Source organism: Notolepis coatsorum, assembly GCF_963971535.1.
Source record: "Notolepis coatsorum genome assembly, chromosome: 12".
NCBI classification, from domain to species: Eukaryota; Metazoa; Chordata; class Actinopteri; order Aulopiformes; family Paralepididae; genus Notolepis; species Notolepis coatsorum.
In genome coordinates this window covers 118,504,901-118,527,458 of record NC_140176.1, presented here as the reverse complement: position 1 = coordinate 118,527,458, position 22,558 = coordinate 118,504,901, and the positions used below count along the sequence as shown (strand labels likewise).

Below are 22,558 nucleotides of genomic sequence, written 5' to 3'. Positions count from 1 at the left end.
CGATTGAACATCTCTGGAAAGATCTGAAAATGGCTGTGCACCGACGCTCCCCATCCAACCTGATGGAGCTTGAGACAATCTGCAAAGAAGAATGGGAGAAACTGCCCAAAATAGGTGTGCCAAACTTGTAGCATCATACTCAAGAAGACTTGAGGCTGTAATTGCTGCCAAAGGTGCTTCAACAAAGTATTGAGTAAAGGGTGTGAATACTTATGTACTTATCTGTTTATACTTTAAAAAAAAATATTATACATTTGCAAAAAATTCTAAAAAACCTTTTTCACTTTGTCATTATTGGGTATTGTGTGTAGGGATGGGTACCGAATTCGGTACTTTTGAGGTACCGAACCGAAATACGTCGGTACTACCGAGTATCGAATCAAGTGAGAAACCAAAAAAAAATTAAAAAAAAATAAATAAAATATTTTTTATTATTTTTTTTTTACTTTTTTTTTTTTTTTTTACTTTTTTCTTTTCATGTCAACGTTCACACGCACAATATATGCTTACCTAGGATTTGAGCAATGGCAAGCAATGGCAAGCCGAAAACTGTCGAAATTGTAGTTATTTGAAGTTTGGATTTTTTTTTTTACGACTGAGGTAGGTAAATTAAATTTCTTGAGACTAAAGTACCGAAAAAAGGTACCGTTGGGTACCGGTATCGATTCACAGGTACCGGTACCGGTATCGGTTCAAATGTGAAAGGTACCCATCCCTAATTGTGTGTAGATTTTTTGAAGGGGAAAAAATATTTAATCCATTTTGGAATAAGGCTGTAACATAACAAAATGTGGAAAAAATTAAGGGGTATGAATACTTTCCGGATGCACTGTATACTATGAGTAAGTGACGTATACACAGTACACACACTACACAGGTGCAGTATACTACGTTGTAGGTCCGTGCAGTTTAGGTGGCAAAAGTCAGACACACTTAGTGATTGAACATTTATATACTGTATGTATGCATTCCGTTTGTCGCTACAGAATTGCAGTGGATCCGTGATCTACAGACCTGGCTGTCTCGGGTGGCCTGTCCAGAACGCGACAACTGGCCCGGTTCCACTAGCAGCTCCACTAGGTCACACAGGTGGGTCTGAACAAAGGACAGGTGGGCCTGGTCGTCCCAGTTCTGCTGAGCCAACACAGCCAGACAGAGAGAGAGGGGACCGTAAGAGGCCAGTATGGGGTGGCTGTCACAGATTACTAATAGGTGAGAACAAACGTCATTACCGGATATTAATAATAGATATTTCAGTGCCACGGACGCGGTTTGTCGTTAGTTCATGCCGACCTTTGAGTGCCCTCGACGCTATATAGCGTTTGTTTGTCGTTTTTTTTTAATTTATTGGCGATTTTAATTTATATTTCATCAATCGAGCCTCGATTTAGTGCTGCAGAGTCTCTCTGAGCTCAATTGGGAAGATACCGCCCCCTATCGTCTCTCCTTGTGGTACTGCACCCCATTACTTTACACTGCTGAAGGGGGGGTGGCCAGTTTGCTCATTTTACTTTTCCCTCAAGCCAACTGAAGGATCGATTGTGCTCACCGGCCCGGAAAACGTGTGGATTATGTATTTACAGGACCTAACACTGTAATCAATAAGCGTGATCGATATTTGGAATGGCGATCAGGAATTGGAATAATCTTTTTGGATAACATCTGATCTCAGGTAAGGAATTTATTTTACCAGTCTTAGGATAATCAGAGCTGTTTTCACAGAGATATAAGCGTTTGCCCTATGCGTGTGTGTGTGTCTGTGTGTGCGCGATCAGGAAATGAGAGAATCGATATTTCAGCCCGCCTCTATAGCGTGCATAAGTACATTATACTATCGATAATCTAGCGTTTATTTGAAAACGATTCATAAATAGGCCGAAAAATTACAACGTTTTTGTGTATGCTCGAATATTCCAGTAAATGCCTTTTATCACGGAATCTATATATTTTCCTGAAAAACTAGGGCTTTTCAAAATGCTATAAAACGAAAATGAACAGATTAAAAAACAATCTGTTTCTGCAATTTGTATGCTGCTTGCTGGTATTCATCTGTGTGAACGTTAATTCAACGTGAGTTATTTGATATACCTTATATACATTGGAGAAGCATATTTGGGTACCTGAACATGTGCTATATATTTGATATACTATGTATATACTTTTGAGACGACTGTCGTGCGACCAAGTCAGTGTTTGTTTGACTTATTATTTACTTTTGAACTCTGTGTTTTTTTTAGTTTTTTTTTTCTGTTTAATGTTGTTATCTGTTCTATGTGGACAATGACAATACAATAATGTATATATGCAGACATATACTTCGATTTCTATGTCCTCAAAAAAAGTATAATAAACAAAAAACAATCTGTTTCGACAATGTTGACTGCAAACAAGTCATTGATAAGCGACAGGCAGATTAGACACAGCCATAATTTAAGACAGATTATGCGTTCACAACGCTATCATTGAAGTGGGTCCTAGCATTTAACCATGTTTCCCATGTTAATGGCCGGGCACTGAAAGTGTTAAGAGATACTGGTCCTCAGCAACAGATAATGGTTTGAATTATAGAATAGTAAGCATCCATTTGCAAAAATGGTTGCTCTCCGTCTAGTCTGCCATTCAGAGTATACCTTTTACGGAGCTGAATTTAATACCAATTTCACAAGCACAAGAAAACCCCACATAGCAACATTGAACTGGCGGCTGCACTTGTGCGCCAAATTAATTTCTTGCACGTTCCATACAAGCTCTCACCAGACGCACCAAGCTCCCGGTAGCCCCACAAAAAACAACGACTTGAATACAAAAACATTTCATATATTTAATATTATTTAATCTCCCGACAGCCAGGCTGCCCCCCCAAAAATTTAGTACCTGTGCAAATGAAATTTAAGACTTTCTAATACCTTTTAAGGCCTTTATTATTATATGTTTTTAATTGTATGTATTGATCTTTTACTGAAATGTGTTATTTTACTGTGCTTTGCCTATTTGCGGTACTTTTATTACTGTTGTCGAATTAATGTGATGTTTTACATATGCGTATGTTTGTGTACAGCACTTTGAGCTGCATGACATGTATGAAAGGTGCTTTATAAATAGTGCCGTCAGGCGATTAAAAAAATGAATGTAATTAATTACAGGATTTGTAATTAATTAATCAAATTAATCGCATTTTAATCGCATAACCATTTTATGCCTGATATTCTATAATCATATTTCAAATTGCATGTGTCCGGATGGCAGAATTCAGTACTGCATCTACAAAACCTTCTGTTTAATCATCTTCCATCTATTAATTTGCTTAGATTTTTCAGGTCTGGTCAATTTGAGCATAGTGTTATTCACAGTCAAAGATAACATTTTTTTTTATTGATATTCTCATTTGGTTCATTACAATTTACTCAAGCCTAGTAACAGACACAGTATTTCTGACACTGGGAATACATTCCCTGAGATCCATAGATGTCCCTAGAATCAGATACCAAGAACATGCAAATGGACAATATAAAAATTCTACGTTCTTATGGAATGAATGAGATTTATATTAAAAAAAGAAAAAAAAATCTCCCATTTTCTATTTTTCTCCCATCCCAATTTCCTATGGGCCAATTCTACCCTCCCCTGTCTCGAACGCTGTTAGGCCATGCCTCCCACAAGCCGGCTGCAATGTGGACGAAGCCTTACATCACGTGTCCCCTCCGGTACTCGAGGAAGCAGCCGTCGCATCTTTTCACCTGCACAGCGCGATCTCTCAGCGTCAGGGGGTCTGCGTTTGGAGGGCACGCCGCCCCCGTCGCTTCCTGATTCTGCTGCGCAGGCGCACCAACCGACCTGTAGGAGTCGCTGTCCACAACGTCCGATCCCCACCCATCAGCTTCCCACCCCCTAATACTGCCAATTGTATTAGTATGAACGACCAGCCAAGCTGATAGCAATGCGGAGAGCTGGGCTCGAACCCAGCGTCTCCTGCATTGGTGGTGAGCGCCTTGCCCACTGCACCACCTAGCCGCACCAATAAATTTTTTGTAATTCTTTTTGAGTTAATTTTCATACCGCGATAATTTGCTATGTAATTAATTAATCTAATTAACGCGATAAACTGACAGCCCTAAAATTAATCTTTACTTAAATAGAGAATTATGAATTTAATATTAATTTAATTAATTGAATGTGCTGTGCTCTCCGTCTCAAGCCTAGTCTGCCATCGTCGACATGAGACAGAACCTCGCTGTATGCGAGCGGGTCAGACCTTGTTCAGGGAGCTGGTCTTGGCCTCGCGCTCCGAGCAGGAGGAGGGGGAGCGAGCGCGGGGCCACTCCTCACCGATCAGAGAGGTGCGCAGAGACACACGGTTCAACTGCTGTATGTGGAGGAAGAGGAGGAACTGCATGGTGTCCACACTCAGCTGGAGGAGAGCAGAGGCGAGAGGCTGCCGTTACATGCGCTGCAATTACATCGAGTCATTTAGCACTCGAGTGCTTCAGTAGTGCATAGTAGTATAGACATAGTAGGTAGCATAGTAGATAGTAGTATAGGCATAGTAACATAGTACATAGTAGATAGTAGTATAGACATAGAAGCAAAGTAGGTAGTACATTAATTTACATTTTACATTCAGCTGACGCTTTTATCCAAAGCGACTTACCGTACAAATTGTGAAACAACCAGGAGGGGTACACGGTAAACAAGGTCGTAATCGCACAATGAGCATTTTCCGGTTAAAACATGTGGAGTATGGGCGGCCGGGTAACGCAGCGGACTAAGCGTCTGTCTACCACCGCAGAGACAGTGGGATCGAATCCAACTGCCAGTGGTACCGGCTTGGTCGGGCGTCCGTGCTGACACAATTGGCAGTGTCAGTGGGTGGGAAGCCGGTGAGGGTGGGTCTTGGTCGTTGTAAAACAGAGACTCCTACAGTTCGGTCGGGGCGCCTGCACAGCGAGGGAAGGATCTGGGGGAGGTAGTGTGACCTTCCACACATTACACTCTCCCAGTGAGAGTCCGCGCTGCCAGGTGAAAAGAAGCAGTGGTAGTCTCCGCGCTCCCGGACCAAAGTGCGCAACGACCAGGGGATTGGGAATTGGCATAACGACTAACATTGGGATGGGAGAAAAGCGGAAAAAGGAGGGGGGAAAAGATTTTAAAAAATAAATAAAAAATACGTACACCTTAAATCAGACGAGGACTCTTAACACTTTGGCTGCCGGAAGACGTTTTTAGGCGTCCTTCCCCGCCATGCTCAAGTTGCCGAAGACGCCGTAACTCGTCTTTGATATCAATATTTCAAAAATCTGTGATCGAAATCATATTTTCTTTCCGGAGCCCTGAGATGTACTGGTGAGCTCCCATCAACTGTTTAACGGTTCGAGAGCGCCATCTGGTGGCCGATCGGCAGGGAGGGGCTCGCCAAACAGGAAGTGCTCATCCTATGTGCTCCGGGCACTCGCGATCGGTAGCCGGACTCCATCTCAACACACTGGATGATCAATCGCTCGCCCTAACTCAATAAACAACGTTATTTGGACGTATATAGTAGTATACAACCTGGAAATGGTTCTTCAGGATAAACATCCCATAATCGAAAACGGTCTACACCACGCTGATTGTCCAACGGCGCAAGGAAGATACGGTAAGATTCAGCGTTATTTTTTAACGTGTTCGATATAAACTGCTCTGATGAACATATGACCCACACTAGATGAATGATATAACGCTGCCCACGGAATTATAAACGATCCCCCGCCCATCCGGTCATCATCAGATCATACGTAGATCATTCTAGAAGTACGTCCAGTTGACATTTTTTATATCACGCCGATTGCCATCAAACTGTATTTCATCATCAATATAATGCATTTGGGGCTATAGATCACGTTCTGGAGAAAGCTGCAGAATGAGATGAAAACATACTTATACATTAGACCATATTTTACTATGAATATGTGAATGAAAAAGTTTAACGTTGCTACACAATGAACAATACATATAGGACTTTGAATGGGCCATAATAATGGCAATTTAGCAATAGAATTTAAAAAGTTATAGCCCTGCAAAGAAGGGGTACTTATCCATAGACAAATAGAGCTGGCAACCTATGGTATATCATGAATTTAGCCTTAGGCAATCAAAGTGTTAATTGGAGTTTTCTCAGCATTTAAAGTCAGTCATTTGGGATTTTGCTCCATTGCATGTCAAAAGAAACTCGTCTTAACAGGACCATACCAGTCTAATTTTGTCCACACAGACACACACAAGCGAATGAACAACACAATGGGATAGTATTAGAGCAGCTAATTCTCAGCCTTCTCTTTGACCCACGTTCTATCGTTTTTCCTCACCTTGCTCCTTTGGTGGTCCAGCTCTTTAGGGGAGGAGCACAGGGATAGCGACTCTGCCCACTCCAGCCTCTCCTCGGGGGTGTGGCCTATGAGGAGGTCAAAGGTCTCGAAGTAGAGCCACGCGAGGTCCTCCGGCAGCTGTAGCTTCCCACAGGCGATGTGTCTCCACATGACCCAGCCCAGCCTGGGGAAGCAGCCGTCCCGCGTGCGCACGTAGACCGCCATCTTACGCAGGTAGTGCAGGCCAAGCTTGGTGTGGGGAGCCACCTACCGGGTTCCCACAGACATTGCAAAATGAAATTCCAAGGACTTTTAAGTACTTTTCCAAGCACTATTTTTCAATGATGTCACTCGAAGGATACAATTCACTTTTAAATGCTGTTTTTTTAAGCATCTTCTTGGCCTGCTTGCCAGCTAGAGCATCACATGCGAAGAAATGAGGAAAAGCAGTTGGAGCGAGACAGCGACTCGTCAGATATGTTTTTAAAACGGAACAAAATATTGATTTCTTGATTCAGAACAATTTGATCATGGATGAACAAAACATTCAATGTGAATGGTTGATTTGAATTGCAAGTACTTTTTAAGCACCTTGTAAAAAAATTGCTATTTTCAAAGTATTTCAGAGCTAGACTTCTTTTTGTAAAAAAAATCAAGCACTTTAAGCACTTCATGGACCTTGTGCGAACCCTGCACCTAGGACCGTTATACCAGCGTTATCTAGCAATACTCAAAATAGTTCAGAAATAGAAAAGAAAACACAGATAAACAAATACAGAACTGAGCAACTATAGATAGTTGCTCTCAGGGAATGTTATGAAATATTAAAAACGAAAGATTATCGTCGTCTTGTTTTTTTAACCTTTATCGAATCAAACGATTATGCTACAAAGTCGGTGCGCCAGAGATATCAACCAGAGTGCTGGATGTTCACCTGCAGCGCTCCCAGGAGGAAGGGCTCCATGCGGGGCCATATGCTCACAGCGGCCCCTGCCTCCATGTCTGAGGGAGAAGCACACAGGAAGACCAGGACTGGGTGTTAATCTTCCAAGTTGTGAAGAGCAATGTTAGAATATAATGCATGAAACGAGGAATGTCACCCATTTTAATAATTCACACACGTTTCTTCCCGTGTCCCAGGACAGTATTCAGTCAGTATTTATGAACATGCACCACTCTCAAATCAGCTATTTAGTGATGTAACTGGGATTTAAAGCAATTTGCACTCAATACATGAAGACATTGAGAACCATATGCTGCTATCCACCGGGCACTTTACAATTACGTGAAATATTTAATTTAATGATTTTTATACCCAGTCTTTATTTTTTTAACTACATGTTTACACTGCTGTTTTTAACTGTGTCCTGTGTTTTTATAATGTATTTTATACACCATTAGAGTGGCAAGTACATTTATTTAGTATACTATACAATGACAAATAAAGGCCGATTCTGATTTTAAAATCAGGGGGCTTACCCAATACCCATAGACGATGAAACATGTGCATTATGCGTCAAAGAAATGAATGGCGCTAATACACATTTGCGTTAACACGTTATTAACTTTGACAGCCCTAATATACATATGCATAACATACAAACTGTACACACATTTATCTGTATATATATTATATATCCATACCTACCCGTATTATTTAAACAACTGGCTAGTATGGATTACTAACATTGTGTATTCATACTCATACCACTGTATGTAATAGTGTACATTAGCTTAGCACACATAATACTAAGTAGCTTCATCATATATACTCCACATATTCACATTATACTGTATACTGCAGTGCACTTTACTGCTCCTTTGCGCTCTGGTTAGCTGCCAACTTCATTTCGTTGTACTCTGTGCCTGTACTTGTACAATGACAATAGATTGAATCTGAGATCATCTTATTAGAGTGTTAGAGCTCTAACTAAGTTAGAGCCCCATTCATTGTCTATGGAGCAGCCCCTGATTTGACATCCCAGTGACATCACTGATTGGAGGGTTTGTTTGTTTGTTTGTTTGTTTATTAACACAGTTAAACAGAAGTAAAAACAATACATAATAAGTTATAACGATTGTGAAGGAGAAGTTAGAAGCCTAGAGGCGTATCAAGAACTTCCCCTGTTTTATAAAATCAAACATACAAAAATACAAAAATATGCATATTATAAAATACCAGAATACATTAAAAAGATGTGTTAATACAAACATACATACACACAGTACATACATGCATATACTGTGTACATAATAATATATAACAACCCACCCACCTGCCCACAAACCTACCCACCCACATAACCAAATGCATACCTACATGTATGACCCATTATCTATCTACTACTTTTGGATGAGAATTTTGAGCAAATTGTAGTTTGCTTTAAAAATAAGCAGAGGTGGAGATTTCCTCAGCATAGGATCAGCTGCATTCCAAAGGGTTCTCCCTCTGTTCTCTCTAGCTTTAGGAGAGAGTGATGTTCATAAATACAGTAGCACTACAGATGTTTGGAGGGATGTGAAGGTATGTATGATACTATGAATGAATGTTTGTAGGTATGATAATATGTAATAATTATATGAAATGAATGATGGGGGGGGGGGGGGGGTGCAGTTCTCAGTCCAATCCGAAGGGAAATGGTGAATGTGTAGGGCCTAACAAAAATAATAGTTGGTTTCAGGTTGGTTGTCAGTTTGGCCATGGGTAGGTAGGGAATTTATTTTATTTTTATTTTATTTTTTATTCTTTCCCACGGCGACTATGGATAGGGAATTTCTTTATTTAATTAACCCTTTCACTGCCACACGACAGAAGGTTAGCCCTTTACTATCACACAACCGACGGCGATGCTCCATCATTAGCATCATTAGCGGATGCGGAGCTAATGATGCTAATGATGGAGCATCGCCGTCGGTTGTGTGATAGTAAAGGGCTAACCTTCTGTATTGTCACAGTGAAAGGGTTAACCGGCTGTCGTGTGGCAGTGAAAGGGTTAAAATGTTCACAACAACATGGATGCATGTACTCTGCCAGCATGTTTAATATCCATAATACTAAATGTTTGACTAAGATTTCTATGAAACTTTATTCTAAAAAAAAAAAAAAAAAAAGGATTTTTTTTTTTTTAATATATAATTTTTTTTTAAAACTCATAAAATATATTGGGTCGCACCTAAATCGGCAGGGTCGGTCGGCAACCTGAAACCAACCATTATTTTTGTTAGGCCTAGTGTCTGTGTGAGCCGCTCCCTCACAAATACTGTTGTATGCACTCTCACTTGTACACACAAATCCCCATTTTCATATATGTACATAGTGTTATATCTCTTACTTGTGTTATTCCATGTTTATTTACTTTTTTTTTATCTTACTTGGTGTACCATTATATGACTAGTACTCCAATGCATCTAGTGCTGCTCCTACTGTACCGTTGACCATACATGATTAATAAAAGAAACGTGAAACTTGAACTTGAAGATTGAGGACCCGATCATTATACCAGATAGAGAAACAATACGATTGTTGTCCGAAGACTGTACAAATCGATAACATTGGCTAGCTATTCACACATTACTTTATTGTATATGTAGTGGTAAACAACTAAACATGCTTCCCAAAGCAATTGGTTTTGATAGTCTATCAGTGAGCTGGATGCAATCCTACCTGGAGGGGAGAGAGCAGATGGTGGAGGTAAACGGTACCCTATCCCCCCCCCCCCTCCCAGTGAGCTGTGGTGTTCCACAAGGAAGCATACTAGGTCCGCTACTGTTCCTAATTTATGCAAATGACATGTCGTCAGCTTGTGACTGCAACTTGTTCCTGTTTGCGGACGACTCAGCCCTGCTGGTCTCTGACAAGAACAAGTTACAGGTTGAAAAAACCCTCAGCTCAGAACTAGGCAAAATCTGCACCTGGCTCGCTGATAACAAACTATCATTACACATGGGCAAAACAGAGTCCATTCTCTTCGGTTCAAATAACAAACTCAGCAAGACCGACGGCTTCTCAGTTACAGTGGGTGACAATATTGTCACAAGGAAAGATGAAATTACCTACCTGGGTTCCATCCTAGAGGCTAATCTTTCCTGTGACAAAATGGCATCCAATGTAATAAAAAAAGTCAACCAACGAACTCGATTCTTGTACCGGATCTCCTCACTGGTAAACAAGAATACCCTGAAGACTCTGGCAGGAGCACTCATTCAAGGGTACTACGACTATGCTTGCACCTCATGGTACCAAAGCACCTCAAAGGCGCTAAAAACAAAATTACAAACATCTCAAAACAAACTGGTCAGACTACTACTTGACCTTACTCCTAGAACCCACCTCACGCCTGCCCACTTTGACTACCTAGGATGGCTTAGAGTAGACGACAGAGTACAGCAACTTGCAATGGGCCTGGTCTACAAGATACACTACACGACCAAGGTACCCATGTACATGTCAAAATACTTCCCAAAGGTCAGTGAATACCACGACCACAACACCAGAGGGAGTTCCACAAATCATGTTAAACCCAGATTCGGCTCAAACAAGGGACTAAACACGTTTCGCAATTATGCCACATCAATGTGGAACGCCCTACCCAAAGCTGTAAAGGAATGTGAATCACTACCCACTTTCAAAAACACTCTCAAAAAACACCTAAGGGAGACTGCAACTCGAAACTGGCCCCTGTAAATGTCCGAACACAACCCCCCCAATGTACAGTAAATTACCAAGTATGGTCTTGTCAATATTCAAATGTACAGGTTTGTTTGTACAGTTGTACAGTGTCCCCCACCCACCCCTCCTACCCAACCTCCCCCCCACTCCTACCCAACCCCCCCCCCCCCCCCGCCCACCCACCCACCCAACCACCTCCAATGTACAGTCCCCCCCACCCCCACCTACCCAATGTATATACTCTTTTTTCTGAACTCTTTTTGTATCACAAACAGTACTGTATTTGGTATGTCATAAATGTATAGATGTAGCAGTAGCCTACTGTCTATCTGTATGTCATGTATGTCATATATGTTACGATGAATTGAAAATGGGGGACCCTGATGTAAACAAGACGAAAGTCTTTCTCTGGTCTGCATCCCCTTAACAATTGTATCATGTATTGAGCTGTACTGTACTGTACCCATTCTGCAATCTGTTAATAAAGTTTGCAATCAATCAATCAAACCCACACGGAGAACAAGACCCATGGCATATCGGACAGTAAGGTTTTTGATTGATTGGAATTTGTATTTAACAGATTGCAGAATGGGTACAATACAGTACGGCTCAATACACACAATTGTTAAGGGGATGCAGACCAGAGAAAGACTTTCGTCTTGTTTACATCAGGGTCCCCCATTTTCAATTCATCATGAATGAATAGGTTGCTCTATCCCCTTTCGATTGCTCAAACAATACTTGGAATGCTCATCGTCGTCATCATCAGCGCATAGCAACATAACGTAGCGTTATCTTCACAGTCAACAGCAATGTGATGATAACACTGTTATTCCTGACAGCTGGAACTGTAACCAAGCACCGGTTTAGGCTTAGCTAACTAACGTTAATTAGCTAACGGTTAGCTATTGTTAGCTAGGTTAGCTAGAGTCCGTGAGACTGCTTCCTGTGGTCTTGCGTTACTTTTAAGTTGCTACTGTTCTCCTTCTTCGAGCAAATCCTCACCGTTCCGCCTCAATGTCCCAGAGAGAGAGAAATGGATAGTCTTTCATACGTGAGAGTGAACGAGGAAGCACACAGACCTGCCAGGTGTACGTCGCTTTATCTCCGACGTGCTGCTCGGCGCCCTGGTTGTTGTGGAGACATCTTTGATTGAAGTTCCATCTGTTGCGCGCGACGGCGCGTGAGCTCCACTGGTGCAGTTTGTCAGCCAATAGGGGATATCTGCAGAGCCAAAGCCCAACCGAGTAACCGAGTACAAGCCCCGAAGCCCCGAAGCCCCGAAGCCCCGCCCAGACGTTTGATTGATTGATTGATTGATTGAAAACTTTATTAACAGATTGCAGAATGGGTACAATACAGTACAGCTCAATACACACAATTGTTAAGGGGATGCAGACCAGAGAAAGACTTTCGTCTTGTTTACACCAGGGTCCCCCATTTTCAATTCATCAGGACATATATGACATACATGACATACAGATAGTCAGTACTGCTACATCTATACATTTATGACATACCAGATTTGCAAATACAGTACTGTTTGTGATACAGAAGGAGTCAAGAAAAGGGAGTATATACATTTGACGTAGAAACTGTACATTGGAGGAGGTTGGGTGGGGGGGGTTGGGTACACTGGGATATTGACAACCATACTGGGTAATTTACATTGGAGGTGGTTGGGGGGGGGGGGGGGGGGGGGCACACTGTATAAACAAGCAAAACTGTACATTGAGGGGGGGGAGACTCTGTACAAACAAACAAAATTGTACATTGGACTATTGACAAAACCATACTAGGTAAATGACTGTACATTGGAGGGGCACACTGTATAAACAAGCAAAACTGTACATTGAGGGGGGGGAGACTCTGTACAAACAAACAAAATTGTACATTGGACTATTGACAAAACCATACTAGGTAAATGACTGTACATTGGTCATTTACGTTGGGCTTACGGCTCTGCAGATATACCCTACTCCGCGCTGTCGGTCAACACAACTGGTGTCAGTTCAAACTTATGTTTGTTATAGAGATAGACAAATGTTGGTTTGATTGATTGATTGAAAAGTTTATTAACAGATTGCAGAATGGGTACAGTACAGTACAGCTCAATACATACAATTGTTAAGAGGATGCATGATGAATTGAAAATGGGGGACCCTGATGGAAACAAGACGAAAGTCTTTCTCAGGTCTGCATCCTCTTAACAATTGTATGTATTGAGCTGTACTGTACTGTACCCATTCTGCAATCTGTTAATAAACTTTTCAATCAATCAATCAATGCAGACCTGAGAAAGACTTTCGTCTTGTTTCCATCAGGGTCCCCCATTTTCAATTCATCATATGACACACACACACGACATACAGATAGACAGTAGCTACTGCTACATCTATACATTTATGACATACCAGATTTTCAAATACAGTACTGTTTGTGATACTAAAAAAAAATCCAGAAAAAGAGTATATATACATTTGACATAGACCCGACATTGGTCCGCCCAAAGGGCGGGCGGTCTGGAAGAAGAGGCGAGTCTTCCGATGGCAAAAGAGATTTCAGATGTGCGTTAATTAAGCAGAGACAAGGGAGAAGTTACTTAAGTAAGCTTAGTGAGCCGTAGTATAGTATTTCCGGTTTGGTCGTATTCAGTGATTGATTGATTGATTGATTGAAATGTTTATTAACAGATTGCAGAATGGGTACAATACAGTACGCAATATAGTAGCATACTACAAGAACCTAGGCGTCCACAAAGACGACTTCAAACTGGAAATGGTAACTACAGATGAGGTACTCAAAAAACTGAGCACCCTCCAACCAAACAAGGCCACTGGCCATGACAACATCCCCTCCAAATTCCTCAGAGACTCAGCAGCCGCCATCACCCCAGTCATCACACACATAATAAACCTCTCCATAAAACAGGGACACGTCCCCAAGGACTTCAAAATTGCGAGAGTAACACCCCTGCACAAAAAGGGCAGCAAATTAGACCCGGGCAACTACCGCCCTGTTTCTATCCTTACATCCATCTCGAAAGTCATGGAAAAAATAGTATACGAACAGATCGAAAAGTACCTTGCAGAAAAAAATCTAATCTACGAATTCCAATCTGGCTTCAGAACATCCCACTCCAGGGCGGCTACGTGGCGTAGTGGGCAAGGCGCTCGCCACGAATGCGGAGACGCTGGGCTCGCCTCTCCACATTGCTTTCAGTTTAGCTGGTCGTCCGTACTAATACACATTGGCCGTATTAGGGGGTGGGAAACTGATGGGTGGGGATCGGGCGTTGTGGACAGCGACTCCTACAGGTCGGTTGGTGCGCCTGCGCAGTAGAATCAGGAAGTGTCGGGGGCAGCGTGAGCCTCCCACGCGTTACTCCTCGCCACTGAGAGATCGAGCTGCGCAGGTGAAAAGATGCGACTGCTGTTACCTCAAGTACCGGAGGGAACTTGTGCTATGTATGACGGTCGCTTTCACATATAGTTTTGGTGGACTCGGTGCGGTTCTGGGGGTGAAGTTGCAACATTGTTGCATTCTTCATTTGGTTCGCCTGCGTTCACATAGAAATCTGTGAGGCGGACCGAGACCTTCTGAACAATGTCACGCGGTCGAAAAGGGCGCTTGTCTATTGGACAGTGGAAATGTGTGTGTGGCTGCGAGCCCGTGTGTGCGCGCGCGCGTGTGTGTGTCTGTGTGTGGACTGTCTGCGAGCCCTCCAGATCAGTGGAGGCGAATTTTGACATGGCATTGATCCATTGTTCTATTGAAGCACATTCCCAAGATGCACAGATATATACTAGATAGATAGATAGAGAGATAGATGCAGTGTGCTTGTTTTGCAGTGAATGAATGCTGCGAGCAGTGGTAAGGTAATAATAGTATTGACGTGGCATTGATCCAATGCCGTGCGCCTCGGTAATAATAATAAGCCGCGTTTTTTCTTCCTTCTTCCCAAGATGCACAGTTAGATATATAGATAGATTAGATAGAGATAGATAGATAGATAGATAGATAGATAGATAGATAGATAGATAGATAGATAGATAGATAGATAGATAGATAGATAGATAGAGAGAGAGATAGATAGAGAGAGAGAGAGAGAGAGAGAGAGAGAGAGAGAGAGAGAGAGAGAGAGAGAGAGAGAGAGAGAGAGAGAGAGAGAGAGAGAGAGAGAGAGAGAGAGATAGATAGATAGATAGATAGATAGATAGATAGATAGATAGATAGATAGATAGATAGATAGATAGATAGATAGATAGATAGATAGATAGATAGATAGATAGATAGATAGATAGATAGATAGATAGATAGATAGATAGATAGATAGATAGATAGAGAGATTAGATGCAGTGTGCTTGTTTTGCAGTGAGTGCTGCGAGCAGTGGTAATAATAATCACTTCCTATATTTGGTTCGCGTTTGGTCCGCTGAAGCCGAACCGAGACCTACGTTTTCAGGCGGACCAGAGTTCCGCCGAAAGTCCGGACCAAACAGCCCCTGTGTGAAAGCGACCTTAGTCCACATTGCAGCCGGCTTGTGGGAGGCAAGAAACAGCGTTCGTGACAGGGGAGGGTTGAATTGGATGATACGAAATTGGGATGGGAGAAAATATAGAAAAATGAGAGAAAAAGTGGATCAAAAAAAAAAAGAACATCCCACTCCACTGACACATGCCTTCTCTATTTGAACGACCACATCAAACAAGAGGTGGACGCGGGCAAATACTGCGGCATGGTCATGCTGGACCTACAAAAGGCCTTCGACACTGTCAATCACACCATTCTGATTGACAAGCTAAAAGCAATTGGTTTTGATAGTCTATCAGTGAGCTGGATACAATCCTACCTGGAGGGGAGAGAACAGATGGTGGAGGTAAACGGTACCCTACCCCCCCCCCCCCCCACAGTGAGCTGTGGTGTTCCACAAGGAAGCATACTAGGACCGCTACTATTCCTAATTTATGCAAATGACATGTCGTCAGCTTGTGACTGCAACTTGTTCCTGTTTGCGGACGACTCAGCCCTGCTGGTCTCTGACAAGAACAGGGTACAGGTTGAAAAAGCCCTCAGCTCGGAACTAGGCAAAATCTGCATATGGCTCGCCGACAACAAACTATCATTACACATGGGCAAAACAGAGTCCATTCTCTTCGGTTCAAATAACAAACTCAGCAAGACCGACGGCTTCTTGGTTACAGTGGGTGACAATATTGTTACAAGGAAAGATGAAATTACCTACCTGGGTTCCATCCTAGAGGCTAATCTTTCCTGTGACAAAATGGCATCCAATGTAATAAAAAAAAGTCAAACAACAAACTCGATTCTTGTACCGGATCTCCTCTCTGGTAAACAAGAATACCCTGAAGACTCTAGCAGGAGCACTCATTCAAGGGTACTACGACTATGCTTGCACCTCATGGTACCAAAGCACCTCAAAGGCACTAAAAAACAAATTACAAACATCTCAAAACAAGCTAGTCAGACTACTGCTTGACCTGACTCCTAGAACCCACCTCACCCCTGCCCACTTTGACAACCTAGGATGGCTTAGAGTAGACGACAGAGTACAGTAACTTGCAATGGGCCTGGTCTACAAGATACACTACGCGACCAAGGTACCCATGTACATGTCAAAATACTTCCCAAAGGTCAGTGAATACCACGATCACAACACCAGAGGGAGCTCCACAAATCATGTTAAACCCAGATTCGGCTCAAACAAGGGACTAAACACGTTTCGCAATTATGCCACATCAATGTGGAACGCCCTACCCAAAGCTGTAAAGGAATGTGAATCACTACCCACTTTCAAAAACACTCTCAAAAAACACCTACGGGAGACTGCAATTCGAAACTGGCCCCTGTAGCTCTCACCTCCATAGCCATGAAGTGCTTTAAGAAGCTAGTAAAGGGCTACATCTGCTCCTCCCTCCCCATCAACCTGGACCCCCTGCAATTTGCATACCGCCCCAACAGGTCCACGGAGGACGCCATAGCCCATGTGCTGCACACAGCAGCATCACACCTGGACAAGAGGAAGGGGAACTATGTGAGAATGCTATTCATCGACTACAGCTCGGCATTCAATACCATAGTCCCCTCCAAACTCATAGCCAAGCTCAGGGACCTGGGCTTGAACTATGACCTCTGCCAGTGGGTCTTGGACTTCCTGACGGGCAGACCCCAGGTGGTGAGAGCAGGCAACTGCACCTCCTCATCCATCACCCTCAACATAGGGGCCCCCCAGGGCTGTGTTCTGAGTCCCCTCCTCTACTCCCTGTACACACACGACTGTGTGGCTCAGCGGAGTAACAACACAATCATCAAATTTGCTGACGACACAGTAGTGGTGGGCCTGATCTCTGCAAACGACGAGAGGGCCTACCTGGAAGAGGTCAGGGTCCTGGCGGGATGGTGCCAGGAAAACAGCCTCTCCCTGAACGTCAGCAAAACAAAGGAGATGATTGTGGACTTCAGGAGGTCGGGGGTCAAGGACTACAGCCCCCTCAGCATCGACGGGGCACCGGTTGAGAGAGTGAACAGCTTTAAGTACCTCGGAGCCCACATATCCGAGGACTTGACATGGACCACACACATTGACAGTGTTGTGAAGAAGGCACGACAACGCCTCTACTTCCTCAGGCGCCTAAGGAAGTTCCAAGTCAGTCAGAAGATCCTTAAGAACTTCTACTCATGTACAATAGAGAGCATCCTGACTGGCAACATCACCTCCTGGTTTGGGAATAGCACTGCACAAGACCGAAGCAGACTACAAAGAGTGACACGTTCAGCCGAACGTACAATTGGAGGGGGGCTCCCCACCCTCCAGAACATTTACAACAAGCGGTGCAGGGGTAAGGCTAAGAGAATCATTAAGGACTCCAGCCACCCGAACAACTGCCTCTTTGAACTGCTGCGGTCAGGCAAGCGATACCGGAGTCTCAAGGCGAGCACAGAAAGACTCAGAAGAAGCTTCTATCCCCAGGCCATCAGGCTGCTCAACGAACAATAAACACTATACAACAACCATCAAATGCACACAGCACACACATCCACACGCACACTCACTTTAAACAAACAACACACTGCAGCACCCACTCTCGACACTTTAGATCACCTAAACACACTTTATATTTATTGATAAAGGATTTGCACTACAACTACACCTTACTGTAAATTGTACCTAAATTGTACCTCATCCCATTTCTGCTTTGCACTATATAGTATTGTATATTAGTACACTGCATAGTATATTGTATATTATATGGTAACTCAGTTACGTCTATTCTGCATCGAACATTGTACATATGTCTATACTGAACACTGTGACCTAATTTTTTACTTCTAATTTACATGCTATACTATGTTATTTCATACTTATCTTGTCTAGCACAGTCTCTGGAGCGTAACAGTAAGAAGCATTTTGTATAACAACTATTAAAGAAACTTGAACTTGAAATGTCCTAACCTAGTTGTACTGTAAATGACCAAGTATGGCTTTGTCAGTATTCCAATGTACAGTGTACAATGTGTGTTCCCCCCCTACCCAACCCCCCCCCCCACCTCCAATGTACAGCCCCCACCCACCCAACCTCCTCCAATGTACAGTTTCTACGTCAAATGTATATACACTCTTTTTCTGGACACTTTTGTATCACAAACAGTACTGTATTTGCAAATCTGATATGTCATAAATGTATAGATATAGCAGTACTGTCTATCTGTATGTCATGTATGTCATATATGTTATGATGAATTGAAAATGGGGGACCCTGATGTAAACAAGACGAAAGTCTTTCTCTGGTCTGCATCCCCTTAACAATTGTATGTATTGAGCTGTACTGTACTGTACCCATTCTGCAATCTGTTAATAAACTTTTCAATCAATCATTCAATCAAACGGGCAACGGCTCAATACACACAATTGTTTAAGGGGATGCAGACCAGAGAAAGACTTTCGTCCTGTTTACATCAGGGTCCCCCATTTTGATCCCATTGTCGGTCGTGAGGAATGAGTGATAATCTGTGGAGACCTTAATACCAAAGTCAAAGTCGTTCCTTGACCTCTGACCTTAATATAACTAAATTAAAATGGGCTCAATATAACGAGTTATTATCATAACTCTAGTTATATGGTGTGTGTTAACGTGTCTTGCTTTGCCTATTGGACTGGACTGCTCCTTGTGCCCATTGGAGCTCACTGAATTCTACTCAATAGGGGTGTAACGGTACACAGAAGCTACGGTTCGGTACGTACCTCGGTTTTGGGGTCACGGTTTGAGTACAACAGGATCAGCCTATTGTAATGACCCTGCTGTTCATTCACTCATGGTTTTGTTTCAGGGACATCTGTAGTAAAGGGGAGGGGAGGAGATGGGGAGAAACAGCCCAGTGCAGAGTGCATGGTTAAGTTGCTCCGTCCGCTTGTCATCATGCCTTTAATGCTTGATGCCAAGCTTCAATGATTTATTTATCATCTGAATTTGGCAGTACAAGCTTAATATTCAACATTAAAGATCAAAGTAAGCCTCTACAGATATTGAGCATAATTTTGTAAAATGTGCAACCCATGTCCACCTAGTGTTGTATGGTCCCCCTTGAGACATATTCAACCCTAGTTCTACCGTGTCTATAGTCTCCCCTGAGACGTATTCAACCCTAGTTCCATCTCGTGTCATATAGTCCCGAGACGTATTCAACCCTAGTTCCATCTCGTGTCGTATAGTCCCGAGACGTATTCAACCCTAGTTCCACCTAGTGTCATATAGTCCCCTTAGACGTATTCAACCCTAGTCATATAGTCCCCCCTGAGATGTATTCAACTCTAGTTCCACCTAGCATCATAGTCCCCCCTGAGATGTATTCAAACCTAGTTCCACCTAGTGTCGTAGTCGCCCGAGACGTATTCAACTCCACCTACTGTAGTGTCGTAGTTGCCCGAGACGTATTCAATTCTAGTTCCACCTAGTGTTGTATAGTGCCATCTGAGACGTATTCAAGCCTAGTTCCACCTAGTGTCGTATAGTCCCATCCAAGACGTATTAGTCATATCATGGCAAAAGCTCAAATGTCTACCTAAATTGACCTGGGCGTAAAAGAAGGTAGGTTCCCAGACAAGAATACATTTACATTTAGTCATTTAGCTGACGCTTTTATCCAAAGCGACTTACAGGTTCTGTACGACAAGTCAGCAGGAAGGGTACGACTCTTACAACTGAGTAACAATGTTCATCAAACAGTGCTGAAACTTGGGTGCTGCAGTGATGAGTGCATAGTAGTAAAGACATATTAGTATAGTAGGAGGAGTGCATGATAGTATAAGACAGTAAGAGTGTTATTATAATTTTTTTAATTTCAGTTATTGATTGAAGAAGTGTGTTTTTAGTTGACGGCGAAAGATTGATCATGTTTCGGCTGTCCTAACTGTGGTGGGATGTTCGTTCCACCATTGTGGCCCACCCCGGAGCTCGGATAGGAGTGGGTCTGAGGCGGCCAGAAGATGTAGAGCGGAGGGGTCTTGAGGGTGTGTAGTTAGAGACCATTGACCGGAGGCAGGAGGGAGCCGTTCCCTTCGCTGCACGATATGCCAGGTCGAGGACCTTGAAGCAAATTCGTTGCGGCGATGGGGAGCCAGGTCCCTAAGAAGTGGGGTAACATGGGCTGACTTTGGTAAGTTGGAGATCAGACGGGCGGCTGCGTTCTGGGCAGACACAATAGCTATAATAATACAATAACACATCAACACAAGTACAAAAACATGGGTCCATGTCTCATTTTCAGGTGGTGGGAAGAGCAGTCAATGGTTCTGCCGTCTTTTGTACAGCTCTCCCACCAGGTTGGAGGGCCCTCTAGGTGACAGGCGGTAGCAGTACAGGAGGAGAAAATAACCCTGGTGGATGTCAGGCTGCAGATGGTTAACACATTGACCGCCAATCACGTTGTACGACGGGTTTGCTGGTCATGCGAATTCTGCCAAAGCACGGCGTACGACGTTATTGAGATCATATTTCATTTTTTCGCCATGTTATTCATAATTCCGCCACCCAGCCTCTGCTGAGACAGTGGGACTCTGCACAACAGTGCAACGCTTCAATACAGCCGCCTGGTGGATGATCGGGCGAGTTACAACCAGAAATGGATCTGGTGATCTCGGTGCATCTGGGAAATCCGTCCGGCAGTCACATATTGTTGCGGGACTCTAGACACACATCCGTGTATATGGATCGCTGCCATAACTCAATAATTGATATGATTTGGGCGTTTATTGCGCCACACAAACCGGAAATGGATCTAGTCGATCGACGTCAAATAAGTGGGATCTTTTTCCTCCAGTCTCATCGGTGAACGGTAAGAGGACAGTAACGTTATTTTCAAGGCGATTGTACATTTCTTTATTTACAAACCATCTGATCAATAAATCAACCCATACTACATAAAGCATTTACTGACGATCACGGAATTATAAACGACCCCCCCCCCGTTCATCCGCGCATGATGAGTCATAACGTTTAGGATCATGTACAGTTGAAATTTTTAATATAGCGTGTATCGGCAATAAACAGCAGTTGATAATCTATATATGCGTTTATGCCTATAACTCACATTCTAGGAATTACTGCAGAAAACGATAAAAACATAATTATATTCTAGACGGTATTTTTGGAAGAATCTATTAATGAAAAAGTATAACGTTCCTACATCCTGAATGATAGATAATCGATGTTGAATGGGCCATAGTAATGTCAATTTAGCAATACAATTAAAAAAGTTATAGCCCTGCAAAGAAGGTGAACATCTCCATAGGCTTAGACTGGTGGCAGTGATCATACATTGATGGATAGAAGCGTGGCAGTCAATGTGTTAAGAATCTAACGCCGGGGAGCTCCAGTAGCTCACCACGTACCGCGAGTGCTATTTCAGCGCCGTGGACAACCGTGCTCGTCACGGATCTGGGGCTGAGCGAGTTCGAATCCCGGACTGCAGCCGTGCCTTTCCCAGAGTGTCTTCCCCCCCATCTGAACCCTTTCAGCCTGCTTCTGTCGGTCGAACTTGACCAAGTATAAATGCGATAAACGTATAAAAGAGCCAGGGAAATGGCCAAAGTTTAAAAAAAAAAAGAATCTAACGCCGTAGAAAACAGGTGAAACGGACAGCATGTCGATGTGAGACCTCCGCCCTGGATCGGTCTGCCATCATGAATGAATGAAAGAAAACTTTATTTAACAGATTGCAGAATGGGTACAATCAGAGCCATATAATAAGAGTTGTGACACTCTCATAGGCTTTCATTGTTATCGTGGAATGTGGAAGTGAAGCGCCTCATGGGCGGTCCGTAGTTCCAAGCAGTGAACGTTTTCCAGCCTTGAACGCCATTACTTTTCATTGTTTTCCGAGGGGCACTCGCTGGTAAGTAAGTTTACTTTACTTACTGCATTTTTTTTTACATTTTTAACGCATTAGCAGACGACTCATGGATTTAGTCAATAGTGGTATTTTATGTAGCCAGCTTTAGTTAATGTTTATCGTAAGTTAATAGCTTGT

The 22,558-nt window shown here is 42.9% G+C and overlaps 1 protein-coding gene across 1 annotated transcript in view; it reads right to left on the bottom strand.

Annotated features, from left to right (window-relative positions):
• Positions 1-12,196, bottom strand: part of LOC311238288 (TBCC domain-containing protein 1-like) — a 38,551-nt gene extending 26,355 nt beyond the window's left edge. The window contains exons 1-5 of the mRNA XM_084326314.1: positions 12,093-12,196; positions 7,276-7,343; positions 6,342-6,608; positions 4,253-4,408; positions 1,015-1,131 (exon numbers count right to left, since the gene is read on the bottom strand). Coding sequence (XP_084182440.1) covers positions 1,015-1,131; positions 4,253-4,408; positions 6,342-6,608; positions 7,276-7,341 — 606 coding nt within the window. The 5' untranslated portion in view covers positions 7,342-7,343; positions 12,093-12,196. The remainder of the gene's footprint in view (positions 1-1,014; positions 1,132-4,252; positions 4,409-6,341; positions 6,609-7,275; positions 7,344-12,092) is intronic.
• Positions 12,197-22,558: the final 10,362 nt, after the last annotated feature.